This window comes from Thamnophis sirtalis, unplaced genomic scaffold (assembly GCF_051295495.1).
Source record: "Thamnophis sirtalis isolate CommonGarterSnake01/CBP01778 unplaced genomic scaffold, rThaSir2_p1.2 scaffold_14, whole genome shotgun sequence".
Classification (NCBI taxonomy): Eukaryota; Metazoa; Chordata; class Lepidosauria; order Squamata; family Natricidae; genus Thamnophis; species Thamnophis sirtalis.
The window spans coordinates 6,380,720-6,401,448 of NW_028261394.1; the positions used below are offsets into that span (position 1 = coordinate 6,380,720).

Here is a 20,729-nt window from a genome sequence, read left to right on the forward strand (position 1 = left end):
TTTTTGTCTCCCAAAACCTCGCCCCCTTCGCCAAAATGGCCATGCATAGCCTTTAGGAGGCTTTGAGAGTACTCCTGGGGGCTGGGGAGGGCAGAAATGAGCGAAAAACGGGCAGTTTTTTGCTCATTTCTGCCCTCCCCCAGCCTCCAGGAGCACTCTACAAGCCTCCTAAAGGCTATTCATGCCCTTTTTTTGAAAAAGAAAAAAAAAACAGGCACATTTTCATAAAAGGTCTGCAGAATGCAAAAACGTTTTTTTTTTTAATTTGCCTCTTCAAAACCTTGGTGCGTCTTATACTCAGGTGCATCTTATACTCTTATCCGCCCTGAGTCTCTCGGGAATAGGGCGGCATACAAACTCAATAAAAGTAATAAACTAAAACTAAACTACTCCGAAAAATATGGTAAGTAAGAGAAAAAAAAGTTTTTGTTTTCCCTGGCCCCCAGGAGCACTCCTTTCACCAAAACGGGGGCATTTTCCCCTTCCCCCAGCCCTGCTGAAGCCTGCAGAGTGCTTCTGGGGGGGGGAGGCAGAAACACCCCCGTTTTGGTGAAAAACGGCCTGTTTTCGCCCATTTTTCACAAAAAATGGGATGCGGGAGGGTGGGGCTTTGGGAGGCCAACAATGGCTTTATTCAGTGTATAAGATGCACCAACATTTCCAGGCTCTTTTGTGGGGGAAAGGTGCGTCTTATACTCTGAAAAATATGGTAGCCTCTGCGTTGAGCAGGATGGACTCTGGATTTTTCACTCAAAGCCTCTCAGTTTGTCCACCCCCAATATCACAGCTACAGTATCGAGTTGATTGACCCATTGCAGATGCTGGGGGGGGAGGGATATTCAGTCAGCACATTTTTGAAGTTTTTCTGACATTCTACTGGAACCCTTACAACAATGAGAGGCAACAGCTGCACTCTTCTGCGGGAGAGAAAAGGGAGGAACGTGAGGCCCTCAAGTGCCTGTGCGTGCTTTGCGATGGGTGGGCAGCCTTTTCTATTGTCAAGGCCTGGATTGCTTCCGAGGTAACCTCTGGAGGAGGGAGGGAGCGAACAATGGAAGAGAGAGGGAAGGACTGGAAGATCAGCCCATCTAAATAAAAGCTATCGTGTTTCATCCATCATTATGAGGAAACTGAGATGATTAAGAGAAGAGCATCGTGGTGTTTGGCCATCTGAGAGAGAGAAGGAGAGAAAGAGGGGCAGAAGGAGAAAGAGAGAGGAGGAGAGAAACAGAAGGAGAAAGAGAGAGGAGAGAAAGAGACAGAAGGAGAAAGAGAGAGGAGAGGGAGGAGAAAGAGAGAAGGAGAGAAGGAGGGATGAGAGAAGGAGATAAGGAGGAGAAAAAAAGAGAGATGGGAGAAAGAGAGAAAAGGAGAGAAAGAGACAGGAGGAGAGAGAAGGAGAGAAAGAGGAAAGAGAGAAAGACAGGAGAGAAGGAGAAAGAGGAGAAAGAAAGAGAAGAGAGAGGGAGAGAAAGAGAGAGGAGAAAGAGGTGAGAAAGAGAGAGAAGGAGAGAGAGGAAAGAGAGGAGGAAGAGAAGGAGAGAAAGAGAGGAGAGAAAGAGAGAAGGAGAAAGAGAGAGAAGGAGAGAAAGAGACAGAAGGAGAAAGAGAGAGGAGAGAGAGGAGAAAGAGAGAAGGAGGGAAAGAGAGAAGGAGATAAGAAAGAGGAGAAAAAGAGAGACAGAAGGAGAAAGAGAGAGAAGGAGAAAAAGAGATAGGAGAAGGAGAGAGGAGAGAAAGACAGAAGGAGAAAGGAGAGGAGAGAAGGAAAGAGAAGGAGAGACAGAGAAAGAGGAGAAAGAAAGAGAAGAGGGAGGGAAAGAGAGGAGAAAGAGAGAAGGAGAGAGAGGAAAGAGAGGAGGAAGAGAATGAGAGAAAGAGAGAGGAGAGAAAGAGAGTGACAGAAGGAGAAAGAGATAGAAGGAGGGAGGGAGGGAGACAGATACCTCACAATAAGACCACCCACAGATGACACTCAACCTGGCAAAGATTAAGTCTGAATAAGCAAACATCTAACCCTGAGAAGGATCTGGGGTTCCCTCCCTCGGTTGCCGCTGGAGATCTGGACCATATGTTTAAGTTAAGAGTTGAAAGATGTATTGCTCAAATCTATACACAGGAATCTGGCCAACTAACAGTTCAGTCTTAAAGTGGTGCCAGGTAAGAGGTCAACGGAGGCCAAGAAGGGTTGGATTTGAACCATTTGTGGCAACTTAAGGACTCTAGGCTGATGACACGCTTAACTCAACCCTCCCCAGCTCTGGCTGATCTTCTCTTACACTGTTCTTAAGTAGGAACGAAGGGTGCTTTTCCGTTCGGGTTGACAATCCAAGTTGGCTTTCTTTAGATTAGGCAGGAAACGTTGGCCTTCTGAGTGGTGCGGTGGCCTAGAGGCGGAGCCTCTCGCCTCACCATCAGGAGGCTGTGAGTTCAATTCCAGGTGGAGGCAGATATTTCTCTCTCTGGGCACAAGGAGAATTTATCCGCTGAACAAAAACTCTGCATTGGTGATAGGAAGGGCATCTGGCCAGTCATCACTCAGCTCCATTCCATGGCCCGGACTCCACCCCGCAAGGGATTATGGGGGGTCAATGAAAGTTGGCGATGATGGAACTGTTAAGTCTTCTGCTCCAAAACCAAGCATCCCTGAGCAGGGTTCAAGGTTATAAGAGAGAAGAGAAAACATCTGCAGGGGCTGGAGAGGGAGAGAGTTAGGTAAGAAGGAAGAAATGGTCTTCACCAAAGGGAAGCACAGAGTAGGGAGCTAGGTTCTCCAGAAATCACCTCCAAGTGATGAATTCTCTTCTTGGGTTTCCAAGCCCCAAAATACAGACCAAAACCTCCGTCGCTAAGCGATGGGACAAATATAATTGAATCATCAACCTTCACAAGGTTGGAACCCACACTGTGTATCAGACATTAATAGCAGTAGACTTATATACCGCTTCATAGGGCTTTCAGCCCTCTCTAAGTGGTTTACAGAGAGTCAGCATATTGCCCCCAACAATCTGGGTCCTCATTTTACCCACCTCAGAAGGATGGAAGGCTGAGTCAACCCTGAGCCGGTGAGATTTGAACCGCTAACTGCTGATCTAGCAGTAGCCTGCAGTGCTGCATTTAACCACTGCACCACCTTGGCTCTTCATGTGATCGAGTGAGTCCAGAGGCATTTCACGAGAAGAATCCTCCACTCCTCTGCTCACAACAGAATCCCTTACTCCACCAGGCTCCAAATTTTGGGCTTGGACAACCTGGAACTGTGGTCGGACTTACACACAGCCCACAAAATTGTCTGCTACAACGTCCTACCTCTCAACAACTACTTCAGCTTCAACCTCAATAATACTCGGGCAAACAAGAGACGCAAACTCAAGGTCAACCGCTCCAAACTCGATTGCAGAAAATACCGTGACCCGTCAAAACCGCGGTCCACTAAAGCGCGCCCGATCAAAGCGCGTACCTGACGTCATCAGCAGCGCGACAAATAAAATTAAAAATAAATTAAATTAAAATTAAAATTAAATTAAAGCAAGCCGATTCACGTAAAGGTAAGGGTTAGGGTTAGGGTTAGGTTAAGGGTTAGGGTTAGGTTTAGGGTTACATTAAGCGTTAGGGTTAGGTTTAGGGTTAGGTTAAGGGTTAGCGTTAGGTTTAGCGTTAGGTTAAGGGTTAGGTTTAGGGTTAGGATTAGGTTTAGGTTTAGGGTTAGGGTTAGGCTTAGGGTTAGGTTTTGGGGGGGGTTAGGTTTAGATTTACGCTTTAATTTTAAGTTTACCGCTCACAGCATGCTGTTTTCGTCGCGCTGTGATGACGTCACATACGCGCTTTCGTCGAGCGCGCTTTAGTCTACCGCGGTTTTGTGGTGGAACCGAAAATACAACTTCAGCAACAGAGGGGTCAACGCCTGGAATGCTCCACCTGACTCCGTTGTTGCATCCTCAAACCCCCCACAGCTTCAACCTCAAACTGTCCACCGTGGACCTCACCCCATTCCTAAGAGGTCCCACGGGGGGTCTGCATAAGCGCACCAGCGTGCTTACCGTCCCTGTCCTATTGTCCCCATTTATTTGTACTCACTTCCTTTCTTCATGTCCATGTTTATACTTACACCTGTTATCTTGTGCATGTTTGACAAACTAAATAAATAAAATTAAAACTAAAGCTACATCGGGTTTTTATTTGATAGAGTGAACTGGACTTTGTTGCAAATAAACAAGAGCTGTCAAAATCTGGGTGCAGAAAAGAGAAGGGGGGGGAACAAGCATTAAAGAAACAATGCATTGCCATCTCAAATGGGTTGTTAAAAAGGACTCTGATTGACGTATTTACTTTCCCAGCATATTCTTGGTGGGTGGTTTAAGTTCTCTCTCTCTCTCTCTCTCTCTCTTATTGTACCCAAAGAATGATTGTGTGACAGGCCACTATATATAGTCAGCCGTCAGTAAAAACTCACGGAATGTCGAAAGCATAAATATAATAAATAAAGCCTCCAGAATCAAAAGGTTTTGTTTGAATACTGTAATCAAATATAATTGAGAAGCAAAAAAAAAAACCCCGACCGGGCATAAATTGCAACTGAAGAGAGATCTGAGGTTTCAACGGAGCGCTGTGAATTAACAATGCCAGTATTATGCTATTTTGCCAACAGACGTTTTACAGGTAAGACTACAACTGCGACTGTCTGTTCTGTTGCTAAGCAAGATGGTTGTTAAGTGTATCATGTCTAATTTTAGGGCCATGTATGACCGTCTTAACTTCCTGCTCTGGAAGATAATCATCCAGTCTCTGTCCGTTGACCTCCAATGAAGGATAGAATAGAATAACAAGAGTTGGAAGGGACCTTGGAGGTCTTCTAGTCCAACTGCCCTGCTTAGGCAGGAAACCCTACACCACTTCAGACAAATGGATATCCAACATCTTCTTAAAGACTTTATATTGTTTCCTAGCATGATTTGATTACTTATTTGTATCCTATGACTATCATTAAGTGCTGTACCTTATGATTCTTGACGAATGTATCTTGCCTTTTTATGTACCCTGAGAGCATCTGCACCAAAGACAAATTCCTTGTGTGTCCAATCACACTTGGCCAATAAAGAAATTCTATTCTATTCTGTTCTCTATTCTATTGTATTCATTTCTATTCTATTCCTTAATCTATTCCTTATTCTATTCTATTCTCTATTCTATTCTCTATTCTATTCTCTATTCTATTCTCTATTCTATTCTCTATTCTATTCTCTATTCTATTCTCTATTCTATTCTCTATTCTATTCTATTCTCTATTCTATTCTATTCTGTTCTCTATTCTATTTTATTCTATTCTATTCTCTATTCAATTCATTTCTACTCTATTCCTTATTCTATTCTATTCATTTTTATTCTACTCGCTATTCTATTCATTTCTACTCTATTCCTTATTCTATTCTATCCCTATTCTATTCTCTATTCTATTCTCTGTTCTATTCATTTCTACTCTATTCCTTATTCTATTCTGTTTTATTCTATTCATTTCTATTCTACTCTCTATTCTATTCCTTATTCTATTCTATTCCTTATTCTATTCTATTCTCTATTCTATTCTATTCCTTATTCTATTCTATTCTATTCTCTATTCTAGTCTCTATTCCTTATTCTATTCTCTATTCTATTCATTTCTATTCTATTCCTTATTCTATTCCTTATTCTGTTCTGTTCTATTCTATTCTATTCTATTTTATTCTATTTTCTAGTCTAATTTTTAGGCCCGTTCTTCTTGCCATTCAGCCACCACTACAATCTCTCTCCTTCCCCAATGATAAAGCTGTCCGGATTCCAAGTACCACCCCCAACAAAATAAGAATCCCCCCCCCCACCGCCAACCTGGAAGCTTTCAGATTCGGGTTTTCCCCACCCAAAAGAAAGTCCAAGTCCCTGCCCACTGGTCCATCCCATGGTCCAATCAATGCACCGTCCTAACTGGAGATACCGCCCAGTCACACCCCACCAGGTACAAGGCAGAGTGGCCTTGACTCTCGGAGAAAGGAATGTTGTTTTGACGACATCTCTCCCCAGCTCCGTGCGATTCCCTCTCCCAGTTCCCCACAGGACTAAATGTGGCAGGGTCTGAAGATCCAAGGCCCCAGATGGCTTCCAGGCCTGACAAAAGCATTTTTTGGGGTGGGTGGGGGAGTGGCCCCTCCATCTTCTCAAACTCACCTGTGAAGAAGAGGTGTCTCTTCGTGGTTTCTTTCCTCTTTTCCAAACAAGGGTTGAGAAGGCGAAGGAGCTGCAGCACTCGTTCCTCCCTACGCGACTCGGTCAAACATGCGTCGTTCATGACAAGGTAGGGGTAAATCTTCCCATTATGGCCTCGGATGTACAGTCTTCGAGCGGCGGTGTTGTGTTTCTGCACTATCTCTACCCTAGGCATAAATCTATTGGGGGGGGGGGAGAAGAGAGAACAAGGGGAAAAAAACCAAGATTAAAAAGCAGCCGCGTTTTCCCAATTCTAAAGCTTCGTTTCTCTTTGAGATGAAAGCCATTTTTTTAAAAAAAAAAGAGAGATAGAAAGAGACAAAAAGAGTGATAGAGAGAAAGAGAGGGGGACAGAGAGAGGCAAAGAAACAGAGAGAGACAAAAAGAGAGACAGAGAAAGAGAGACAGAGAGAAAGAAAGAGAAGGAGACAGACAGAGAGAGAGAGAGAAAAAGAAAGGGGAACAGATAGAAAGAGAGGGGGACAGAGAGAGGCAGAAAAACAGAGAGAGACAAAAAGAGAGAGAGACAGACAGAGAGAAAGAGAGAGGGACAGAGAGAGGCAGAGAAACAGAGACAGACAGACAGACAGACAGAGAGAAAGAGAGGGGGACAGAGAGAGGCAGAGAAACAGAGAGACAGAGAGAGACAGAGAAAGAGAGGGGGACAGAGAGAAAGAAAGAGAAGGAGACAGAGAGAGAGAGAGAGAGAGAAACAAAAAGAGAGACAGAGAGAAAGTGAGAAACAGAGAAAGAAAGAGGAGACAGAGAGAGACAAAAAGAGAGACAGGGAGAAAGAAAGAGGAGAGAGAGACAGACAGAGAGAAAGAGAGAGGGACAGAGAGAGGCAGAGAAACAGAGAGAGACAAAAAGAGAGACAGAGAGAGACAGAGAGAAAGAGAGGGGGGAAAGAGAAAGGCAGAGAGAGACAAAAAGAGAGACAGACAGAAAGAGAGAGACAGAGAGAGGAGGAATTCTATTACCTTACTTAAAAAGCTAACAATAGGAAGCACATTATGCCGTTCGGCGAACACTGGCATTATGAATTTTTATAATGATACAAGCTTTTAAGCAACGGCATTTTTCTATTATGGGGCTGAGCTGAGATTAGTGTTTTCTGTGAAAAGCTTCCGGAGATCCACACGGGGTCCTTTTGCCTCCTCCGAATGGAACGACAAAAACCTCTTTCAAACACGCTCAGAGGGAGACAGAAGGAAACAGTTTGCTGAGACAGAAACAACACAACCCCTAGGCGGGATGTGGTTTCCCAAGCGGCAGCCTTGTTGAATTACAGCATCCCCAAGGAAGCTTGGACTACAGGCTCCATGAGTCCCAGTCTGCTTTAAGCTTGGACCACCTTGGGAAAGACTGGTCTATATACCGGGTCGCTCATGGCAAACTTTTTCGGGATCAAGTGGCCAAACCGGAACACGGTGCATGCAACTCCGTGTGCGAATGTGTGAGCGCTGAAAACCCAAAGACGAGCTGGCTGGCGCATGCATGCCTGTTTTTTGGGCCATTTTCAGGCTGTTTGATGGGGTGTTTCCAGGCCATTTTCAGGCTGTTTGTTCGGCTGTTTCCAGGCCCTTTTCAGGCTGTTTGTTCGGGCGTTTCCAGGCCCTTTTCAGGCTGTTTGTTCGGCTGTTCCAGGCCCTTTTCAGGCTGTTTGTTCGGGTGTTTTCAGGCCATTTTCAGGCTGTTTGTTTGGGTGTTTCCAGGCCCTTTTCAGGCTGTTTGTTTGGGTGTTTCCAGGCCCTTTTCAGGCTGTTTGTTCGGGTGTTTTCAGGCCATTTTCAGGCTGTTTGTTTGGGTGTTTCCAGGCCCTTTTTCAGGCTGTTTGTTCGGGCGTTTCCAGGCCCTTTTCAGGCTGTTTGTTCGGCTGTTCCAGGCCCTTTTCAGGCTGTTTGTTCGGGTGTTTTCAGGCCATTTTCAGGCTGTTTGTTTGGGTGTTTTCCAGGCCCTTTTCAGGCTGTTTGTTTGGGTGTTTCCAGGCCATTTTCAGGCTGTTTGTTCGGGTGTTTCCAGGCCCTTTTCAGGCTGTTTGTCGGGTGTTTCCAGGCCATTTTCAGGCTGTTTGTTTGAGTGTTTCCAGGCCATTTTCAGGCTGTTTGTTCGGGTGTTTCCAGGCCATTTTCAGGCTGTTTGTTCAGGTGTTTCCAGGCCCTTTTCAGGCTGTTTGTTCGGGTGTTTCCAGGCCATTTTCAGACAGTTTGATGGGGGTGTTTTTCGGCCGTTTTCCCAGTGCGCTGCAGCGAAGACTAGCTGGCCAGCGCACACGTGCCTGTTTTTCGGCCGTTTTCTAGTCCCTGTCCTATCCCTCTTCTTTCCTCCTCCTCCTCCTCTTCTTCTCCATCCAACACTGATAACATTACCTAGATGGGTAATGAAACATCTGCCAGAAAACAACTAAGCTCAGTGAGCACCAAGGACCCCACGGTCCCAACCCTGAGTTGCAAATATCCCTTTAAAGAAAACTTACGGCAACCGTATCCAGAACCACACAACATTACAACCAAGTTCTCTTATTTTACCAGCCCTTCCCTTACCGGGCAATTTTTGATGTAGTAGTGCGTGGGTTTCGGCATCAAGAATTCCCCGGGAATTTCGACTTCGGCTGTCTGGGCAGAGAAGTTGCTAAGAAAACGGCACTTTTCCTCAATGAGAAAAAATTTGGGCAGCTGCTTCGTTTTGGCCTCCAGGATTTTGATCCATTTCTTCAGTTTCGAAATGAGGTTGTGGAGTTTCATGGAACCAGGCACGCTGAAGTCGAAATCTACGAGAGAGAGAGAGAGAGAGAGAGGGAGGGAGGGAGGGAGGGAGGGAGGGAGAGAGAGAGAGAGAAGGGGAAAAAAAGAAGAAGAAACAACAAACCATCTGTTAGAAACTGGGACGAAAAGCGTGAAGGTATCTGTGGCGCAGACTCCATAAGTTGGTTATCAGAATTCCTTTCCTTTCAAACGAGATGTAAATGTAAACAATGATTTGGAAAGAAGGATAGAAAACTTTTGTTATTAAACATTATGGATGTTTAGCTAGAATAGGACATAAGGATTCAGTGTCATTGGAGGATTTTAGAATAGTAAACGAAATGCCAGTATGTGGTTATGTATTAAATCTTGGTATATTTTATGATGAAGGAGTTTAAACAATTATAGTCAAATGAAAATGGTAACATGTTGTTGTGGCCCAGCAGGAGCCGTTGGAGCTGCCACCAGACTCCGACAGCGAGGGGCCCTATGAGTCAGCTCTGGAGGATGTGGAGGACCCTGGACAGGTTCCGACTCCGAGCAGGGCGCAGAGAGGCTGGCTGGCCACCAGGAGGCGCCTGAGCCTTGGTCCAGTGGGGAGGAGACAAGGGAGAGTGAGCCAGAAGCCAGCAGTGAGTTGTTCCTGGATGGCCGGCACCGAAGAGCTAAATAGGCGTCAGGAACAGTTGCGCAGTTACAGGAAGGTAATTGCACTCAGCTGGTGGTCATTAGGCTCCTCTCCAGACTATAAAAGGACTGCTTGTGCACAAGCCCCTCTTGCAGAAGTCAACGCAGGAACTAATGTCGGAGAACATTATGGTGAGCTTGGCAGGCTGCATTGCTGCCAAGCCTTATCGGTGCTGGATTGCTGCCCAAGCTTGTCTGTGCTAGTTTGCTGCCAAGGACCTGTCTGTCTGTTAATTAAATGCTGTAACTTATCTTTGGCTCGGAGTGTGTGTTGGTGTGGGACGAGGGGGGTCAGAACACATGTATAAATATCTGAGTTAAAATACTTGAGTTAATATGAAATTATGCTTGATGACTATGGAAGAGACGCACGGAAGCCTTTTGTAACAACTGATACACTTTCTACAGTATGTAAGAAAGGAAGATTGAATGTGTTATGTTTGTTTTGAAAATGTAAAATAAAAATAAAAACTTATTAAAAAAAAGAATTTCCTTTCTTTTCCCTCTTCTTTCCACCAGTTTAAAAGGATGTCACGATGAAAAGCGTTGAGAAAACAACAACAAAACCCCAAAAGAGGAACATCGTACATCTTCAGAGGTGTAGAAATCTGGGAAGACACAGCTTTCTTGCCAAATTTTTTGTGGTTATATGATTTCCGGTATGTGGGTGATGCGGTGGCCTAGAGGCAGAGCTCTCGCCTCACAATCAGGAGGCTGTGAGTTCAATCCTAGGTAGGGGCAGATATTTCTCTCTTCTCTCTGGGCACACTGAGAATATATTTGCTGAACAAAACTCCGTATCGGCAACAGGAATGGCATCCAGCCATTCAAACACTCTGCTAGCTCCATTCATTCAATCAAGTTGGTTCAGCTTTAAGAAGTTTTCAGCACTTTATCCTCTTAAGGTTTAAAATAGATATGCAGCAGTGACCTAAGATGATCTCTTCCAACTTACACAATGTCAAAACAAATATATTTTGACATTCTGTGGGTGTTACTTGTGGTGGGATAACCCTAATTATAAAAGGCCGGGAGGACCTAAACATTTCATTCTGGGTGACAGTTAGTAGCCTAAAAGTAGGTAGGTCATTTCTTTCACACGTTCACTTCCCAAAGTGACTAGATGTGCAGTAAATCAGAACAGAACAGAATAACAGAATTAGAAGGGACCTTGTAGGTCATCTAGTCCAACCCCTGCCCAAGCAGAATCAAAGACAAATTTAGTTTGTAAAAAAAAAGAAGGCACAGATCATATTGCTCTACAAAAACGTATTGTTATTATTTTTTTCAGAAAATACGATCAAACATTCAGATTTATTTAGAAGATATCCAATCACATTCATTCATTCATTCATTCATTCATCCATTCATTCATTCAAATCATTCAACTTATAACTGCCTAATCAGTACAGACTCAAATGTGGAGACTCTAGAAAGAGTGCAGAGAAGAGCAACAAAGAGGATTAGGGACTGGCGGTTAAAACATATGAAAAACGGTTGCAGGAACTGGGTATGTCTACTTTGATGAAAAGAAGGACCAGGGGAGACATGATATCAGTCTTCCAATATCTCAGGGGCTGCCATAAAGAAGAGGGAGTCAACTATTCTCCAAAGCACCTGAGGGGAGGACAATAGGCAATGGGTGGAAACTAATCAAGGAGAGAAGCAACCTAGAACTAAGGAGGAATTTCCTGACAGTTAGAACAATTGATCAATGGAAGAACTTGCCTCCAGAAGTTGTGAATGCTCCATCACTGGAGGCTTTTAAGAAGAGATTGGACAACCATCAGTCTGAAATATTTTAGGGTTTCTGCCTAAGCAGGGGATTGGACTAGAAGACCTCCAAGGTCCCTTCCAACTCTGTTATTCTGTTTTTATACCAGGTTAGAAAACATTTTTTTCAAAGAAAGAAAGAAAGAAAGAAAGAAAGAAAGAAAGAAAGAAAGAAAGAAAGAAAGAAAGAAAGAAAGAAAGAAAGAAAGAAAGAAAAGAAAGAAAGAAAGAAGCAAGCAAGCTGGAAAGAAGGAAAGAAAGAAAGAAAGATGGAAAAGAAGGAAAAAAAGAAAGACATAAAGAAAGAAAGAAAGAAAGGAAGGAAGGAAGGAAGGAAGGAAGATGGAAAGAAAGAAAGAAAGATGGAAAGAAGGAAAGAAAGACAGACAGAAAGAAAAAAAGAAAGATGGAAAGAAGGAAAGAAAGAAGATGGAAAGAAAGAAAGATGGAAAGAAGGAAAGAAAGATGGAAAGAAAAGAAAGACGGAAAAAAAGAAAGAAAGGAAGGAAGGAAGATGGAAAGAAAGAAAGAAAGATGGAAAGAAGAAAAGAAAGACATAAAGACATAAAGAAAGAAAGAAAGAAAGAAAGATGGAAAGAAGGAAAAAAGAAAGGAAGAAAGGAAGAAAGGAAGAAAGGAAGAAAGGAAGAAAGGAAGATGGAAAGAAAGAAAGAAAGAAAGAAAGAAAGAAAGAAAGAAAGAAAGAAAGAAAACAAACTATCTATAACAGTTAAATCAGGAAATAGCAATAGATGAGTTGTTAGTGCTACCGGGATTATCTTGCCTAGAGTTGCCAATATCTGCCTTTCAAGATTTTTGACAGCACCTATATTTTCTATTTTGCTCTGGCATTTTCATTAGACAGTTCCTAAGCAGCAATTGACAGGCAGTTGACACTGGATAGTTTTAATCGGGGTCCCCACCCCCACCCCCAATGTTATTTTCATGGCCTGCTTTGCATTCCATTTGTCTCCTAAATGTCTCACTTTTATTAGCCCTGTAATCATCTTTAATAACACCCGATTCTGTGTTATTAGTTGCTTTACTGGGAACCGCTTTGGAAGGGTTGTATAAAATTTAATTGAAAGAGGAACCCGAGGACGGGAAAAGACGAGACTTCAGTGTGTCTTTCGAGGATTTTTACGCCAAATCTACCCGCTGTGTTTAAGTAAAGAAACTGGTGGCTGGGATTTGTTAAGCTCCACGTTAACTCAAAACGGAAAGCTTTATTTTCAGGGCCGTCCTGAAAAAAATGGGTGAGTGGAAAGGTTAATACTCCTGAAAAGAGAGATGTATATTTAATAAAAGGCTTCTCGAGCATCTTCTATCTGGAATTCTCCTTCTCCCCCTCTTCCTCCTCCTGCTTCTGCTCCTCCTTCTGCCTTTTCCCATCCTCCTTAATCTTCTTCCTGCTTCTCCTTCAGCATCTCCTCTTCCTCCTCCCCCTTTTTTCTGCTTCTCCACTTCCTTCTCCTTTATGCTTCTCCTCTTCTCCTGCTTCTCCTTCCTGCTCCTCTTGCTTCTCTTCTTCTTCCTTCTCCTCTTCTTCCTTGTGCTTCTCCTCTTTCTGCTTCTCTCCTCCTTCCGCTTCTCCTCTTCTTCCTTTCTGTTTCTCCTCTGCTGCTCCTCCTTTTCTCCTGTTTCTTCTCCTCTTCCTGCTTCTCTTATTCCTCCTTCTTCTCTTCCTTGTGCTTCTCCTCCTCCTTGTGCTTCTCCTTCACCTCCTTCTTCTGCTTCTCCTCCTCCTCCTCCTTCTGCTTCTCCTCTTCTCCTGCTTCTCCTCCTCTTCCTTTCTGTTTCTCTTCTGCTGCTCCTCCTTTTCTCCTGCTTATCCTTTTCTCCTGCTTTTCTTCTTCTTCCTTCTTCTCTTCCTTGTGCTTCTCCTCCTCCTTGTGCTTCCCCTTCATCTCCTTCTTCTTCTGCTTCTCCTCCTCCTTCTGCTTCTCCTCCTCTTTCTGCTTCTCCTCCTTCTCTTCCTCCTTTCTACTTTTCCTCTGCGTCTCCTCCTTTTCCTCCTGCTTCTCCTCCTTTTCTCCTGCTTCTCTTCTTCTTCCTTCTCCTCTTCCTTGTCTTCTCTTTCTGCTTTTCTCCTCCTTCCACTTCTCTTCCTCTTCCTTTCTGTTTTCTCCTCTGCTGCTCCTCCTTTTCTTCTGTTTCTTTCTCCTCTTCCTGCTTCTCTTATTCCTCCTTCTTCTCTTCCTTGTGTTTCTCCTCCTCCTTGTGCTCCTCCCTTCACCTCCTTCTTCTTCTGCTTCTCCTCCTCCTTCTGCTTCTCCTCCTTCTTTCTCCTTTCTATTTTTCCTCTACTTCTCCTCCTTTTCTCCTGCTTTTCCTCCTTTTCTGTTTCTCTTCTTCTTCCTTCTCCTCTTCTTCATTGTGCTTCTCCTCTTCTCCTGCTTCTCCTCCTCCTTCTGCTTCTCCTTCACCTCCTTCTTTCTTCTGCTTCTCCTCCTTTTCTCCTGTTTCTTCACCTCTTCCTGCTTCTCTTATTCCTCCTCCTTCTGCTTCTCCTCCTTCTCTTCCTCCTTTCTACTTTTCCTCTGCTTCTCCTTTTCTCCTGCTTCTCCTCCTTTTCTCCTGCTTCCCTTCTTCTTCCTTCTCCTCTTCCTTGTGCTTCTCCTCTTTCTGCTTTTCTCCTCCTTCCACTTCTCTTCCTCTTCCTTTCTGTTTCTCCTCTGCTGCTCCTCCTTTTCTCCTGTCCTTCTCCTCTTCCTGCTTCTCTTATTCCTCCTTCTTGTCTTCTTTGTGCTTCTCCTCCTTGTGCTTCTCCTTCACCTCCTTCTTCTTCTGCTTCTCCTCCTTCTCTTCCTCCTTTCTACTTTTCCTCTGCTTCCCCTCCTTTTCTCTGCTTCTCTTCTTCTTCCGTCTCCTCTTCCTTGTGCTTCTCCCTCTTTCTACTTCTCCTGCACCTCCTGCCCCCTTCCCCCACCTCCTATGTTACTCAAAAGCAAGATGTTAAAAAGATTTGCTGAACAGCTTTTAACACCTGGATTCCCCTGTTTTCAAATGCCAATATTTTGAATCCCTTGAAGAGGGACTAAGGCAGGCTATCGGCACATCGCAACCGTTTTCAAAACATCCCCAACCGCCCTCCCCAGCCTTCAAAGCTGCGGAAAGACATTCATACCCCGTGTTTACCCATGCGATGCCCTCTAAATATGCGTGACAATCTCCTCCATCATCCCCTGCCAGCCCAGAGGGGACCGAAGATGGAAACAAGCTGCCATCTCAAAACTAAAATGTTTCAGCCCTGCTCCGGAGGTACGACACATACATCAAAATAACTCAATCTTTTGCGGAAGAGGAGGTGGGGGGAGAAAGAATACAAAAAGGGCCTCTTCCATTTTGAGGTGGCTTCAACTCATCTCCGTCAACAGCCTCCTCGTTTAACAGCAGGCGCACCTGAGGACAGGTGAAGCAGGGAAGAGAGGTGGTCTCCCCGGCGGGTTTCACGGGGAGCCAACCTGTTGATCCGCTTAGATTTACGTCCTCGCGTTCGATCAGAGGACCGTCCAGCCGCTTGAGATAATGCATCGCGATACCCAGCCCACTTGGGCAATGAACCATTTACCAACAGGCCAACTGATCAAAAACATTTTGCAGGATGCCCCCCCCGTTAAGAACGAGATGGACGGCTCGTATTCACCTCACCATAGATTTATGGTACGAAACACATTTAAAAGAAGGAGGGGGAAAAAAAGAGAAATGCCCCAAATCTTTTCCAGCATCTCCTGGCTCGATCATGAAGGTTAGAAGAAGGAAAAAAACAAAACAACTCAACTTTAATTCCAAGTCTACCCTCTAGTGAACAATTGCAGTAAAAGGTTTGGTGGATGAGTGAGAAAGACGCAGTCGCGTTTGGTAATTCCAGTTACCTGAAGCGCCAAAATATGCCTCACACCCCCCCCCCTCAATCAAACGGGGAAAATACAAGCTCTTTGCCAACGATATGCAAAATCAGGGTGGGGGAAAAATCAGCAGTGAAGTTTTTTTTTTTTAAAAAAAATGTCAGTCATTCTTTGCACGGCAGGAATCGTTTTACCTCCACCGAAAACATTTTGCTTAAAGTCGAGTGACCTGGAGGTTGACACTCGACTCAGGACAGCTGGGCTTCGAGGAAGCAGATGGTTTCATTGTCTGAAAGAAGGGAGGGAGGGAGGGAGGGGGAAGAGGGAGGAGAGGAGAAAGGAAACAAGGAGCAAGGAGAGGAGAAGAGAGAGAAGGGAAAGGAGCAAGAGGAGGAGAAACAAGGAGCAAGGAGAGAAGAGAAAGAGAAAGGGGGAGAGAAGAAGAAAGGAGAGGAGAAAGGGGGAAAAAGGAGCAAGGGGATGAGAGGAGAGAGAAAGGAAAAGGGGAGAGGGGAGGAGAGAGGAAAAAAGGAGCAAGGGAGGAGAAGATAGAGAAGGGAAAGGGGAGAGGAGAAAGGAAAAAAGGAGCAAGAAGAGGAGAAGAGAGAGAAAGGGAAGGGGGAGAGGAGAACAGAGGAGAGGAGAAAGGAAGAAAGGAGAAGAGAGAGCAAGGGAAAGGGGAGAAAAGAGAGGAGAGGAAAAAGGAAAAAGGGAGGAGAAGAGAGAGAAGGGAAAGGGGGAGAGGAGAAAAGAAAAAAGGAGCAAGGAAAGGCCAGGAGAAGAGAGAAAGGGAAAGGGGGAGAAGAGAGGAGAAAGGAAAAAAGGAGCAAGGGAGGAGAGGAGAGAGAAAAGGAAAGAGGGAGAGGAGAAGAGAGCAGCAAGGAGAGGAGAGGAGAGAGAGAAAGGGAAAGGGGGAGAGGAGGAGAAGAGAAGATAGAGAAAGGGAAAGGGTAGAGGAGAAGAGAGGAGAGGAAGAAGGAAAAAAGGAGAAAGGGAGGAGAAGAGAGAGAAGGGAAAGGGGGAGAGGAGAAAGAAAAAGGAGCAAGGGAGGAGAGGAGAGAGAAAAGGAAAGAGAGAGAGGAGAAGAGAGGAGGAAGGGGAAGAGAGAAGAGAGAGAAAGGGAAAGGAGGAGAGGAGAAGAGAGGAGAAAGGGGAGGAGAGAAGAGAGAGAAAGGGAAAGGGGGAGAGGAGAAGAGAGGAGAGGAAAAAGGAAAGGAGAAAGGGAGGAGAAGAGAGAGAAGGGAAAGAGGGAGAAGAGAAGGGAAAGAGGGAGAGGAGAAAGGAAAAAAGGAGCAAGGGAGGAGAGGAGAGAGAAAAGGAAAGAGGGAGAGGAGAAGAGGAGCAAGGGGAGGAGAGGAGAGAGAGAAAGGGAAAGGGGGAGAGGAGAAGAGGAGAAGAGGAGCAAGTGGAGGAGAAGAGAAGATAGAGAAAGGGAAAGGGTAGAGGAGAAGAGAGGAGAGGAAAAAGGGAAAAAGGAGAAAGGGAGGAGAAGAGAGAGAAGGGAAAGGGGGAGAGGAGAAAGGAAAAAAAGGAGCAAGGGAGGAGAGAACAGAGAAAAGGAAAGAGAGAGGAGAAGAAAGGAGGAAGGGGAAGAGAGAAGAGAGAGAAAGGGAAAGGAGGAGAGGAAAAGAGATTCCCTTCTGTCTTCTCCCTGGTTCTTGTTTTGCTTTCTGTGGGCAGAGGAGAATGGTGATAGACGATGCAATTAATTAATCGCCTTTGTTCGTGCCAAAAAAAAAGGCTTCATGCTGGCCTCGTCTAACGACATCCAGACTTTTTTTAAAAAAGGGGGGGGGAGGCAAAGGATTACCGGCAACGTGAATGGCACGAGCCGCCGCGGTTGCCCATTCTGCCGGCAGCTTAATGAGGCTAGAAACAAAATCTCTTTCTGGCATCAATCCCGAAATCCAATCTTTGATTACCTGCAGTGGTTTTGAAGGCTTCGGACTTGGAACAAAAACAGGACAATCCAGTTGAAAGAAAGGTACATTTTGTGACTCGGCTCTGAATTTTCTCCCGGAACCTCGGAATAACTGACGGGTGGATTAAGAGCTTTGGCATGGGAGGACTGACTACCCCGTTTCCCCGAAAATAAGACCTCCCCGGATTATAAGCCCAATCAGGCTTTTGAGTGCATGCGCTCAAATAAGCCCTCCCCGAAAATATTGTCACACAGAGGCAGCCATGAGGTGACCACGCTCACCACCTCCTGCACCTCAAAAATAATAAGACTCCCCCCCAAAAAATATTGCCATACAGCAGCAGCCATGAGGTGACTCACCACCTCCTGCACCTCAAAAATAATAAGACACCCCCCCCGAAAATATTGCCACACAGCAGCAGCCATGAGGTGACCACGCACGCTGCCTCCTGTACCTCAAATTAAGACCTCCCAAAAAATATTGCCACACAGCGGCAGCCATGAGGTGACTCACCACCTCCTGCACCTCAAAAATAAGACCGCCCCCTGAAAAATATTGCCACACAGCGGCAGCCATGAGGTGACCACGCTCACCGCCTCCTGCACCTCAAAAATAATAAGACCCCCCAAAAAATATTGCCACACAGCGGCAGCCATGAGGTGACCACGCTCACGGCCTCCTGCACCTCAAAAATAATAAGACCTCCCCAAAATATTGCCACACAGCGGCAGCCATGAGGTGACCACGCTCACGGCCTCCTGCACCTCAAAAATAATAAGACCTCCCCAAAAATATTGCCACACAGCGGCAGCCATGAGGTGACCATGCTCACTGCCTCCTGCACCTCAAAAATAATAAGACCCCCCCTGAAAATATTGCCACACAGCGGCAGCCCTGAGGTGACCACGCTCACCGCCTCCTGCACCTCAAAAATAATAAGACCTCCCAAAAAATATTGCCACACAGCGGCAGCCATGAGGTGACCACGCTTACTGCCTCCTGCACCTCAAAAATAATAAGACCTCCCCGAAAATATTGCCACACAGCAGCAGCCATGAGGTAACCACGCTCGCCGCTCCTGCACCTCAAAAATAATAAGACCCCCTGAAAATATTGCTACACAGTGGCAGCCATGAGGCGACCATGCTCACTGCCTCCTGCACCTCAAAAATAATAAGAACACTCCCCCCCCCGAAAATAAGGCCAAGCGCTTATTTCGGGGGTCAAAAGAAAATTATTTTCTTATTTTCGGGGAAAACACGGTACCTATACAACTGCAGCAAAGAAATTCTAAATCCGGAAGATTCTCATCAGCTGCAGAACTATAGGGTGATTAAATTGCCATTAATCCAGCTGCACGGAGAGGCTATTCCCGTTTCACGTTAATCAAAATTCTCATTTTCCGCCAAATGAATTAAATCCCACAACTCCAAACCTGAAGTCCAACCGACTGATTTCATAGCAGCCGTATCCCCTCCATCTTTCAACATTATTTCAAAGGCCCAACTTTGAACAGATTACAAGCGAGCTCATCTTGAGGCGACGTAAAAAGGCTATTTTCGTCTTAATTAGTCGGGCCTAATCATAATTGAAATAAAAGACTCTGAAGAGGCTTGAAAGGGGTTGTTGTGGCCCGCCAGTGGCCAGCGGAGCTGGCGGCAGATTCGGTTATTGAGGAGGGTTGGGAGGAACCTGGGCCAGTCGTGGAGTCTGGGGAAGGCTCTGATGAGGACTCTGCATCGGAGGCAGAGAGGGTGCCAGGGCCGTATGCCAGTTATCAGCTGCCTTCAGAGTCAGACATCAATGAGGCAGAGGAACAGCTGGCGCCTGTTCCCAGTGTGTGCACGTGCAGTGAAGTCAGCTCTGCCCCACGTACTTTACGACCCAACTATACCCTGTTTCCCCGCTCCTCCCACCGTGTGTCATAAATCACATTCTCCAACAGAGTGCTTTCCTGGGCTGTAGAAAACACGCCTCTCCAGCTGGCTCTGGTAACCTGGGAGACAGCCTTGAGAAAGGTATGCATGGAATGTGCCTCTGGTTGTGGCTGCTGAGCTGCTCCGTCAGTTCTCCCCCCTCCTGCCTATGGCAACTCGAGAGCAGGCCAGGAATGATTTGCGAGTTGACAAGATCAGGAGGAAGAAAGCCATAAATGAATTCCACCTCTACCCCCTCCTCTCAAATTAAAAAGAGAGCATGTCCTGCTTCAAAGACAAGCATGAATATTCTGAATTCCAACATTTGGGGAATCCCGGTTAATTTAAAACTGAGGTCAGGATCAGGACAAAAAGAAATCCAAGCTGAATTTCCGGCCCGCCTAGAATATATCTCACCTGTTGTGAATTGGCCCTTGAGTTTTTGAAAGACGGGATCCTGAGCTGTGGCCTGAGCCCTCCTGGCTAGCGATTCAGAAGCCGCACTGGAAAACATGGTGGAGACGTTGGAGACGTTCTCCAGGCCCACCCCGAAGGTGCTGACCAGCTTCTTGACGAAATTCAGGGTGTGCGGTGTGATCTTGGCATCGGAAACAGCTCCGCTCTTCTCAAAGGCCACTGAATAGCACTTGGCGAGGCCTTGCTGAAGCTGTCGAAGAACCTAAAAGTGGGACACGTCAGAGACAGAGAAAGAGGGAGAGAGAAAAATATAGAGAAAGAGGGAAAGAGAGGAGAAAGAGAGTGAGACAGAAAAAGAGGGAGAGACAGAGAGAGAGAGAAAGGAGAGAAAGAGGAGAGAAAGAGTAGAAAGACAGGAGAAAAAGAGAATGGAAAGAGAGAGAGAGGGAGAAAGAAGGAAAGAAAGTGAGTGAGAGAGAGGGGAGAGAAAGAGAAAGAGGGAAAGAGGCACAGAGAGAGAGAAAGAGGGAGAGAGAAAAATAGAGAGAGAGACAGAGAAAGAGGGAGAGAGAGAGAGAGAGAGAGAAAGGAGAGAAAGAGTAGAAAGACAGGAGAAAAAGAGAGAGGGAAAAGAGGAGAAAGAGAGTGAGACAGAGAAAGAGGGAGAGAGAGAAAGGAGAGAAAGAGGAGAGAAAGAGTAGAAAGACAGGAGAAAAAGAGAATGGAAAGAGAGAAGGAGAGAAAGAGGGAGAAAGAAGGAAAGAAAGCGAGTGAGAGAGAGGGGGAGAGAAAGAGACAGAGAAAGAGGGAAAGACAGAAAGAGAAAAAGAGAAAGGAGAAAAAGAGAGGAGAGAAATACACAGAGAGAGAAAGAGGAAGGAGAGATGAGAAAAAGAGAATGGAGAGAAAGAGAGGAGGGAGAAAGAAGGAAAGAAAGCGAGTGAGAAGAGAACGGGAGAGAAAGAGATAGAGAAAGAGGGAAAAACAGAAAGAGAAAAATAGAAAGGAGAAAAAGAGAGGAGAGAAATACAGAGAGAAAGAGGAAGGAGAGATGAGAAAAAGAGAATGGAGAGAAAGAGAAAGAAAGAGAGAAAGCAAGAGAGAGAGAGAAAGGAGAAAATAGAGAAGACGAGAAAGAGTGAGAAGGAGAAAAATAATGGAGGGAAGGAGAGAGAGAGAACACAA

The 20,729-nt window shown here is 45.4% G+C and overlaps 1 protein-coding gene across 1 annotated transcript in view; it reads right to left on the reverse strand.

Moving 5' to 3' along the window:
• Positions 1–20,729, reverse strand: part of TRRAP (transformation/transcription domain associated protein) — a 141,252-nt gene that overhangs the window by 12,409 nt on the left and 108,114 nt on the right. The window contains 3 exon segments of the mRNA XM_087729239.1: positions 6,199–6,423; positions 8,789–9,007; positions 19,545–19,806. Of these exon segments, the coding sequence (XP_087585365.1) occupies positions 6,199–6,423; positions 8,789–9,007; positions 19,545–19,806 (706 nt within the window).